The 11,573-nt window shown below is 46.2% G+C and overlaps 1 protein-coding gene across 2 annotated transcripts in view; it reads right to left on the reverse strand.

Annotated features, from left to right (window-relative positions):
- OLFM2 (olfactomedin 2) overlaps positions 1-11,324 on the reverse strand; it is a 143,232-nt gene extending 131,908 nt beyond the window's left edge. For both annotated transcript variants that reach the window (XM_066614298.1, XM_066614297.1), the window contains exon 1: positions 11,075-11,324. In XM_066614298.1, coding sequence (XP_066470395.1) covers positions 11,075-11,209 — 135 coding nt within the window. In that variant the 5' untranslated portion in view covers positions 11,210-11,324. The remainder of the gene's footprint in view (positions 1-11,074) is intronic.
- Between the last annotated feature and the right edge of the window lie 249 nt (positions 11,325-11,573).

The raw sequence follows: 11,573 nt of genomic DNA on the forward strand, positions 1-11,573 counted from the left end.
GAGACAGAAAGAAGTTATGTTACAGCCAGCACCTAGGCTAGAATCAGAACTTCTGGATGGACAGAATCATTTCTGGAGCTGGTTTCTGGGCAGGCTCTGCAAATACGTTGAAGGTGAGTATAGCACGGCCATGCTCGGTTCATCTTCCATGCCTGAAGACCTCCAGTGTGCTCATGTGGTATGATATTATAGCAGTGGCGTAGCTAAGGGGGTGCAGGGGGTAGCAACTGCACAGGGCAATTAACTTTGCCTTGATACTAATGGCCAAAATTGTGAAAACCTTGGTGTTTTTGAACAATACCATCACGTTGTACATCATTTTATGTGGAATTTAATGCAGAATGCAATGAAACAAACCACATTTAAATATTTCTATTCTATCAAAAGTTATAACCAAAAAATATAAACACAACTGCATTATGTAATAAAAACTGGAATTTCTTAACTCAAAACTGTCCAATGAGACTGATTGTTCCAAGGGCCAATTAGGTGTAACTATGATACAGCAGGGAACCAATAAGGTGTTCATTTGGGGGAAGCCTGGGGGGAGGCGCCAGAGCAAAATGGGTGCCGAACTGCTAGGGGGCGGAGGCGGATTTTCCCCCATTTTCATTTCTTTAGAGGTCTGGGTATGATGTCACTTCCGGGCATCATTTAGAACTCAGCATCAGGTTACACAAACATTAGCTATGCCATTGCATTATAGTACACTGAAGCCATTGTAACAGACAGAGAAAGACTAGCATGGTCTTCCAGAGTGAATCATTTGCCTTCTCAAAGGGTAGTTCAGGGTTGCTCTTCACCCAACTTTTCAGTATCCTTTAATGGTGTATGCTACAAGTGTTTTTGCTATTTGGAAATTTCCAGTCCATTTACTTATTCTGCACCACATGACATAAAAGTAATGCAATTTACCACCACCACCCCCCAAAAGAAAAAAAATCAATGGAAGCTGAATTGCCCAAAGTGAACTAACTGTTGAATTAATGTAGTTTTATCGACATTCATATTAACTTATCTGAATTCAAATCCATTCAGATTCAAAGCAATTCCAGCTCTACATGAATGTGAAACTACCCAGAGGAGGCACATTTGAATCTGACTTTTTAAAAGAATGAGACAGTAGTATCTAAATCTGAATCACAGATTTTGCTTCAGCTCCAATGACAATTTGCCATGCGGCACTTGGTTTACATGGTCCGCAACACTCAGCTGCTATGTAGCAACTGAACACTGGATGAACACTGAACAGTTTTGGCTTAGATAAACTAAACCCTACAGTACTGGAGCAAACCCTTAACATAAATAATAGTTCCTTACCCCAAGTCAACATGTCTAAACATTACATTATCTACTTCAGCCATTTTCAACCACTGTGCTGTGGCACACTGGTGTGCCACGAGTGGTCCACAGGTGAGCCACAAGTATTTGGAGGAAGGTCATTTATTAATGGCGGATATGAGCCCTCACTGGCAGCATGGTGTGCCTTGTCAATTGTCAAAAATCTGATAGTGTGCCTTGACAATTATAGTGCCTCATCAGTGTGCTGCGAGATGAAAAAAGTTGAAAATAGCGGATCTAGTTAATATACTGTTCAGTACAAGTAGATTATTTTTTACCTTCAGGAAGCCCCTGACATGAACTCATCTACTGAGGGACCTGCTTCTGAATCCCACCATGTTGCTAAGTCATCTTGTATGTTCACACAGGGCAGTGACTGAGCCTGTATCACACCATGCCCTGTGACAGAATGAAGTTCCAGCAACTAGGCTGGAACCAGAACTTCCCAACTAGAACATTCTGTTTGGCCTAAGAATACACCACAGGAGACTCTCAACACATTCCTTGCTCGTTGCAAGGGGAAGATCTGTAGCTGTGGCAGACAAGTCATCTTTTAGGGAAACTTGTCCTCCATCACTGATCATCTCATTCAAGAACCCTCAACAAGATGGAAGAGGTCATTGCTCAATGGTTGAGCATCTGCTTTGCATGCAGAAGGTCTCAATCCTACCATCTCCACATAGGGCAAAGCATGTGTCAAATCTTAGACAAATCATGCCAGTCAGTAGACAACAGTGAGCTAGATGGACTGATGATCTGAGTAGGAGGCAGTTTTGTATGTTTGAGCTTCCAATAATCCTCAAGTTTCATTCCCTTCCCCCAGGGAAAGCCCCAAACTCCACAATGGGGCTTGTCATGTCCGTGTCAGCTATTTTGCCAGCGCTGACTTGAGAGACTCTGTGTTGGACCTTCTAGCCCGACATTGCTCCGCCAATCCCACCCACCTCCTGCTCCAGTTCCTTCCCTGACCCCACCCTCCCCCGCCCTCATTCTGACCTCCCCTACACCCCAAAGTCTGCAACACTGCCCTGCATTCTCACTTACCCTGGCGACAGCCTTGACTTGCTAGTGCTGGACCCAGCTACTGACTGACACAAGCCCATTGCCAGTGCTCCCTATTCATCGGGTGCTGTAAACATGCCCTACAGCATTTATGGCACCCAGTGCCAGAGCTTGGGCTTAATGCTGGCTTTGGATGAATTTAGGATTGGGCCCTCATTGTACTCCTTGCATGAGTACTAAGAGTTGAACAGAACTGTTTGCTCCAAAGCAGGTATGATTTTGCAGGTTATATGGGCTACCCAAACAAATATTTTATATACTCCTCCTAGGTTGTTCAAAGGCTCTATTTAGTTGCAAACCACTATGTTTTAATTGTTACAACAACATAAGTTACAGGCATGCTTGTTCTGGAAATATATGAATTCCAAAATGAGAAAGTTGATTGAAATCAATGATTTAAATTGGCCTTTTTCCCCTTAGCAGCTTAAATCAATGATTTAAATTGCCTTGATTTAAATCAATCCACTCTGTGGAACTGACTGAGGTAGCAAAATCCTAACTGAAGAGACTGTTTGCGATACACAGCTAGATAGTGGAATTACTGTCACATTCCAGAATGGAAGCCAAGAATCTAGCGAAAGAGTAATTCAGAGAGAAATAGCACATCAAGACTGGCTGCAGTACAAGAAGCAGCAAAACAAAAACTAGCATGGAACCAGGATAGGGACTGGAAAAGTCAAGTTTACTTGTTAATCACCTACCACACAAGAGAGTCCAAGACCTCTGATAGCCAGTGGACACTTTTCTTCTAAATTAAAGCTAGATTAAAGCACAGGTCACTCCTTACACTTCAATAAGGTTGACTTTTAAGAGTAAGCAAGAGCAAGAAGGACCCCGATATCATAATGCCCCTGCAAAAAGTTGTAATGCAGCCAAACTTGAAATCACTGGGTTCCATGTGGTCACTGCATTCCAGCTGCAGAGCTGGAAAAGGAACAAGAAAAGGGAAAATCAAAATTATCAGTGAGCTGGAGAACCTTCCTCCCAATATTTGTGACATTTTTTATTTGAAAAAAGGTGGTAAAGAGGAATGGGGACATGCCCGATGCATGGTATGGAGTGGGGACAATAGTTTTTTCTCCCTGTCTCACAATACTTGAATCAGAGTGTCATTCAATGAAGGCGGTTGAAAGAAAATTTAAAAAGAACGAAAGGGAGGACTTCTTTATACAGAATATGACTAAACAAGGGAATTCACTACCATAAGATGTGGTGAAAGCCGCTAACCTAGATGGCTTTAAAAAGGGATTAGACAAATTCACGGAGTCCAAGTTGATCGGTGTCTACTAATCAAGATGGTTATAGCTACCTCCAGGTTCAGAGGCAGTGCACCTCTGGGTACCTGTGGCAAGGGGGTGATAGTGAGAAAGGGATATGTACTGTACCCTGTTTGTAGGTTTCCCAGAGGCAACTGGTGAGCCGCTGTGGAAAACAGGATGCTGGCTTAGGTGGGTCTTTGGCCTAATCCAGCAGGGTTCTTCTTATGTTACCATCCCATGGAGGACATCATCTTTTGTGTTTCTGCATGGCACCCTTCTAGACCTTATGCTTCCAGGGGCAGAAAATTCTGCTGCACCTCTGCATTGGCTGTTATTGGATCATCCAATCATTCCTAATGCAGAGTCAGGAAAGAATTACCTGCTCCCAGAGGATGACCAGAAGAGAAGGGAAACATGCAGGAATATGGCAAGTAGGCTTCTCCATGGATGGGTACTTTGGATTTACAGAAGCTTGACAGTAGAATCCTATACATGTTAACGCCGAAGTCCCACTATGTCCCACTAGGCCCTTGTACATATTTACAGAATTTCAGCCTTAATTTCTCAGGTCCCAGATTCTGCCATATGTATCTCAATACATCCTTCCGGGGCGGATTTTGTCTTGAAGCACTTCAGCAAATTCTGCACTCAAAATCCACTTTGGAATTCATTGTGGGACCTTACAAAACTGGCTAATTCATATTAATTTTCTTTTCCCGTCAAAAATAAGTGCTCATTTCAGGTTGAATATTTGTTCTCAGAAATGGAAACTGGCTTCCAAAAAAAGAATACTTTGATACTCATCTCAAACACAGACATAAAACTATCACACTTAAATAAAAAAAATTCTAAGGATGCAATCTCCAGTACATTACTAAGAATGTTCCACCAGATCAAGAGGACTTTCTTGCAAATGGATCCGTGGAAACTCCTTTCAACATCACGGACTTCAGTTGTGATACCCCAGTCCAGTATGGATGCGGCTTTCTTGTGCTCTGCAATTGGACTTCATTTTAAATTCCTATTATATGTTTAATAATTGGCCTGTTGTTCACTGTGATAAGCTTCCTTGGACCTGGTTTTGACAGATAGGCAGGATACAGAAAGAAGGACATTCCAAACATCCCTATCCCGCCTTTCTTCCTGTAAAATGGAACCAAGGCGGTGACTCAACAGCAGCTAGAACAGCAAGAAAAAGGCATGGGAAGGAATGCTAAATGGAAAAGGGTAGTGTATATCCACCCCTGGGGGCTGGAGATAAGAATAGGCCCTCAGTTTGGCTGTACTTGTCGTAAGAGGCGACTAAATAGCCACCGGGTAGATGGGACTCCTTAGCCTGGGAAGACAGCGCATCTGAGAGAAGGAAAACTCTGATCCCAAACCTCCACTACCTTGTGGCTACATCCAGTTATGGAAAAGGCTTCAGGAGTCAACCTCGAGGCAAAATCCGGAGCCGGAGTCCCTAAGGCAGTTCATGGCTGAACACAATCACGTTCTGGCAACTCCTGCGACGCCACTGGAACCAACAGTATTGGCTTCCGCCTTTCCACTGGACCATTTCAGCGACGTGGAGAGGGGGGATTTGCTGCATGGGTAACAGTCTATCCTCCATATCTACTTTACCCAGGCTTCGCGCACTGGAGAGGACACTCTGTTCCAGAACCACCATTCAGAGCGCGATACCATAGTCTTCCGAAACTGAAGGATGCCAACAATGGATCCCATTTGGGGTGGTGCACCTGACAAAATGAGCCTTGTGTGGCACAGAGTGGTAGGCTGCAGTACTGCAGCTCTCCCTATGACCTGAGTTCAATCCCAGCAGAAGCTGTGATCTCAGGTAGCTGGCTCAAGGTCAACTCAGCTTCAACTCAAGAGTTTTTTCAGTGTTAACCATGGGTAGGTTTCAGACATAATACTAAACCATGATAATGCCACTTCTGATCAGGACAGTTCTGAAAGTAGTTCTCAACATCAAATAGGCTGAATGTCCTGGCTTGTTAGCAAACTGTGGTTAGAATGAATCTGCCAAGTTGGGTCACAATGCATCAATTTACAAGAATGAATCATCAAAATAATTGCATATGGAACAGTTTCTACTAAACACACAAACTAATTTTTTTAACATGCATAAAATTTTAAGGAATGTTTGAAAATGGGAAATGGACTGAATTGTCTCCAAGCTCCAGTGCATGTGTCTGTGTGGAGCTTTGATATGAAGTATCTTATCAGATTGAAATGTTCTGGATTAAAAGGCCATAACAAAATGCATACTATGTCTTTGTGATGACTTTCAAATGTGAATGAGCCACCAGACAGTATTATTTAATATAATACAGTGAATGAGCCACTGTATTATTTAATATAATACAGGCGTGCGCCACTTAACAACCTTCTGCTTAATGACGGAATACAGATATGATGGTGGTCAAAGCACAAGAGGCTCTTAATGAGGCAGTCAGGACTTCCATAGCCTGCAGCAGAGTGTCTATTTACACAACAAAGAGGCTCTTAATGCAGATAATTGCAAAGAATTGGCAATTCGTCTCTATTGGCCTATGCAGCCAGCTAGTTTCTGGCAGGGAGTGTCGGTTTACACAATAAAGGCACTAGACTGGGCTGCATGTTCACTTAACAACCTAATCACATAACAAGGACTGGAGAACATATCACCTGTATTTGGCGCACACCTGTATGTTACTACCTTAAATGCTTTACAAGGAGGGGGTGTTTATACATTCAGCTGCTAATCAAGGGCTGAGATATGTGTGGAAAGCTTGACTCTAATGAAATTTAAGGACTCTTGGTTCTTTATGTCAACTATTAGCAGAATACAGTTTGGACTCTGCAATTGCATATTATCCATTTAAAAAAAAAAATTAACTGAAGCTGCCAACTTTACTCTGACCTATAATTAAAATGGATTAAAGCGAGCTTACAAGGAAAATTTGGGGGGCTGAGATGGAAGGGTACGCTGTTTTCAAAAGCATTGTTGGCATTTGAAAACATCTAAAAAACCAAAATGTGCTAGAGAAAAGGTTTAAAAGAGCATAGAAAAAAAAGATATAACAAGATGCCCTTTCTTCTAACAAAGAATGTCAGCACCTGTTGGACTGACTTCTCTTTCACATGTCCTGTTTGTGGAACTCCCATATACCCAGAATAGACATTTTGCCAAGAGCATTACATTAACTCAAATCATTTAAACAAGCTTCAACAGGAAGGCCTTTCTTCCAAGACTGGGGTGGGGAAACAGATCTTTGAATGCTTTCCTCACCCCTCACTATACAGAATGACAGGAAGCAGGTTTGGCTGGAAGTTTTCACTTACCCCAACACAGTATCTTTGTGCATGCAGGAAGTTTGACATAGGGAGAATGTAACATTCAACGCCCCTCTCTCCTGCCCCTTGCATGGTTTTATACTGCAGTCCTAGACATGTTTACTCAGAAGTAAGCATCAATGTTACCTACTCTTAGCACGTATAGGATTGTAGTTTAACAGCCCCATCTTATGCATGACTATTCAAAATTAAGTCCCATTACAGTCAATGGGACTTGCTCCCAGGTAAGTGTAGATAGGATTGCAGACTACAGGTGGTCCAGAATCATGTTCATTCTACTATCCTTTCTAAATATTTGAATCAACACTTAGAAAAGTTCCCATGGAAAGGAAATCTCATTCAATAGTTCAACGACATCTACTCCCTCCCACATTAGAACTGTCCTTGCAGTTCTAATTCTGCCCATGGACAAGAGGGTACTCTGGAATAAATGTCGCTATGCACAATAAAAAAAAAATCAGAAGGAAGCCATTTTAAAATCAAAGCCACATCCTATGCACAATGTGCATTCACACTGCAGACGTGTTAAATGCAAAGGCCAACTTATGCCACATGTGAGAAAAAGCCCTAGGGCCCTCCACTGGGCTGCAGGCAGACTTGTGCCAAAGCCATTTAGGTCTTAACAGCAAAGAGAGGCAGCACTTGGAATCAAAACATGCTGCATTCATTCCTCTCCTCTGGGGCCTCCATCCTCCCACTGTAACATAGACATCTTGGCCCTCGTTTAGTTCAAGTCAGGTGAACAGAGCGAGGGAGCGAGAAACAAATGGAGATGGGTACTTAAGTGGATAGATTAGGTGCAACCTATAAAATAGATTCCTTTAAATAGACTGGTAGCATCAGGCAGGGCTCCCCAGCTACCTTAGAAGATTCTTGGCAGAAATGCCAACATTAATTCATTCAAAGAACAGTTTTGTTTTCCCATTTGACAGCCTCCCCCCCCCCCCCCACACACACACAGCAAAGGCCTTCGATTTCAGGGCTTGTTCTTTTTGTAGCATCTACAGCCTTGATACTACTGCTCAAGCTCTCCCTGGTACTTTCCTTCTCCCAGTCCAAAGTGTTGTGTAGCAGCACTGGTCCCATTAAATCCCAATGACACCTTCTTACAAAATTTGTAGCACCCTGGATTTCTCTCCTTCTCCCCCATCCCCTACCAATTTTATGAGATTATGTTCTCTTCAACTGGATATTTTACAACCTATTTCTCAGGGGTTCAACATGTGTTGTGTGGAACCATCATATAGTTATTTTACATATAGTTATTTTTAAATCACATAACCAATATAGTTAAACACCCACAGGTATTTTGTCCTAAGGCTACCACAAAATCATAGGAAGCTGCCTTACACTATTAGTCCAGCTGGCTTAGCATTGTCAACACAGACTAACAGTGGCTCACCAAGGTTTCAAGTATGGGTCTTTTCCCAGCTCTGCCTGAAGATACCAGGGATTGAAGCTGGAAGCTTCTGCATAAAAAGCACTGATCTCAAATTGACGTAAGCAAACAACCATTGCCTCCGGGGGTACAAACTCAACCCACTCTAGACCAGTGGCTTAGATGGCTTTAAAAGCTAATAGATCCCTACTCTGTAAATATATCTGTTACTGGCTTTCATGTTCAGAGGCAATATATTTTAGATAACTTCCAGTGGCTAGAAGGGAAAACAGAAGCTGTTCACACCTTGCTTATGGATTTCCAGCAGACATCTGGTTGGGCAAAGACAGAGAATACTGGGCTCTTCTGTAGGTAGGTACTTACAAATCCATCCAGCCCCACTTTTCCTGCTATTACGTTATGGTCACTAAATAGGATTCAGAATATGAAGAAGCAATTCAATAAATCACTGGTAACAATGCGTGCAGCCACCCATTTCTCCCCAGTGTGCCACCCAAACAAACCTGTTACTCCAGTTCCGTGTGCACCAAAGAAGCAATGTGTCTGCCTGCATGCTTACCCATCTATGAGCTTTTTCAAGAGCAGACCAGCAATATGTGATCCAGCCAGAGACTTCCAGAACCAGAACCAGAGAACCAGAGCATATCAAAGATGATACAGGGTCCTTCTGAAGATGCAAACTAAGGCAGCGGCAGAGCTAGGGAGACTCCAGGCAACGAAACATTTTTGTTTCATTATGTTTCATCGTGTAAGAAATTATTCCACTTCCCCACACATGCACACATCAGGTGTACAAGATATGGGAAATATTCCCATTTGTAGCTGGTTCTTTCTTCCTTCTAATCCCTCCCTTCAGTACAGGAATCCCCTTTTTAGAAAAAAATGTTGATGAGAGAGCGGAGTGACTGTATCATATTAGCTGCAGAAACTGTGGCAAGCAAAAACATGATAATCGAGGGACTGATACTCTCCCCCTCCCTCCAGTTCTGACATACCGTGCAGAATCCACAACCCATCAGAACCAGCGCACATATGCACACATGCATGCACTCTCTCTCTCTCCTCCTTTAAGCAGTGAGGAAAGTTTTCTGCCAGTATGAATATCTACTCAGACAAGCGTGAAAGGGATGTTGACAAGGAGGGAGAGAGAGAGAGAGAGATGCTTCTTTATCTTTCCCTGGGTTTAACGTAAATACGGTAATGAAGCTGAATTAACCCCTTCGGTGGGTGCAAGGAAGCGACACCGCCTTTAGGGGCAGGATGGGCTTCTGGCTGCATCCTGGAAGCTCAGCAAACCAGGCAGCGGCAGCAGCCAGGCTGCAAGCGGCACTCAGAGCTCGCGTCGGCTGCCTCCAAGCAAGGGATGCCAGGCGGTTTCTGTTCAGAAGCCTGGGCGAGCTGAGAAAGAGCCATCGAGGCTCCTGCGCTGGCTCAGCCTCCGATCTGACTACGGGAGGGTCTCTCCATGAGAAGGAAGGTCAGGATCTGTGAAGCCAAGCATGGGGACGGTCGCCTAGACGTCAAAGGAAGGCACATCAGTGCTTTGCCACGACCCCCACTCCAGGTCGGTGGATGGTCTGGAGGGGGGATCAACAAGATCCAGGCTGCAATCCCGTGCACGCTTTCCTGGGAGTAGGTCCTACTGAATGCAACGGGACTTGCTTCCGAGTAGACGTGCATAGGATTGTCCTCCCAGTCCGGAAAGAGAGGAGTCCAGCGGGCAACTGGAAAGCGGCGGGGGAGGGCAGCCTGGACGGGGAAGGCAGAGGAGAGCGAGGACTGACCAGGGCAAGGAGGTGCAAGTTCGAAATCGCGCCGGAACGACCAGCAGCAGCCCAAACCCACCCTGGAGAGTACAGACTCGCCGGTGAAAGGACCATCGGAGACCCCAAACAACCCTCCCCCCCCCTCTCCTGTGCTGCAAAAGGTCCTGAATTTGCATCCCATCCAGTGGCCACAGCGGGGGGTGGGGGGAGGGAAGGGGCGCTCGCACAGGCCACCCTGGAAGGGAGGATCGGCAGGGCAAGAAATAGGCGAGTGTCTAGGGAAGGGGAGAACACGGCTCTCCCCCCAAAGCCCGCGGGAAAATAAGTTGTCTGTCCTGCAGGGTAGCTCCAGCACCAAGGCGGGAGAGGACGGGAAGGAGCGACCCAGCAACGTCTTGGGGGGGGGGCGGTCTGACGGGAAGCCGGTGTCAGGCTGTAATCCTAGGCATGCTTTCCTGGGAGTCAGCCCCATTGAAGTCAATGGACTTACTTCTGAGTAAACACGTATAGGCTTGTGTTCTAAGGCTGCAATCCTATGCATGTTTTCCTGGGAATCAGTCCTAATGAAGTCAATGGGACTTACTTCTGAGTAGACACGCATAGGTTTGGACTGTCAATTTCCCATCTCCCCCTCCCCACCTCGTGTAGCCAAGAGTGAGCCAGGCAGCTGTAGGGTCCTGCTCCATGGGGAGGAGGGGAGCTCCTGGGGGTTCTAGTGAAAGACCCCCGCCCCACCCGTGGGACAGAGAGCCCAGGGCTGCAAGTCTCCCTGGCACATCAGGGGGAAAGAAAGGAGGGAGTGTGGTCTGGGAGCCCCCCACCCATCTCCCCAGCAGGCAGGTAGCAGCCCTCCAGAACTGCCAAGTGAGGTCAAGAGCCAGGAAGAGGCGAAGGACGGAGGGACTCACGCTTCGCTCGGAGGTGCCGGCCTGCGAGATGGTGCCGTTGAGCCCCACGAGGGAGGGCAGCGTCTGGGACATCCAGTTGGTGACCATGGCCATGGTGCTCAGCACGGCGCCGATCTTCAGCAGCGGCACGGTCATGTCGCCCCCTGCCTCATGCCCCTCGCCCTCCGGCGAAGCCCTGCCCCCGGCTCATCTGCCCGTCGGGGAGGCGCCTGCCGCTCCCCGTCCCAGCCGGCCGCGCGCCTCCGCCGGGCTGCCGAGCCGAGAAACCGGGAGCCTCTCGCGCCCCTCCTTATAAACACCCCGGCCGCTCGCAGCCTCTGTGACGTCACAATGCCGCTGGCCACAGGCCGAGACCGGCTCAGCGGGGAGGGAGGGACGGAGCGGAGCGCGTGGGGGCGGAAGGGGGGGCACGACCAGACACAGGCTTGCAGTCCAGCTGCGTGCAGGTCCCACTTCTTTGGAGTCAGCCCCATTGGCCTCCATGGGACGAATTCCAAGG

The sequence above is a fragment of the Tiliqua scincoides genome, chromosome 2 (assembly GCF_035046505.1).
Source record: "Tiliqua scincoides isolate rTilSci1 chromosome 2, rTilSci1.hap2, whole genome shotgun sequence".
NCBI classification, from domain to species: domain Eukaryota; kingdom Metazoa; phylum Chordata; class Lepidosauria; order Squamata; family Scincidae; genus Tiliqua; species Tiliqua scincoides.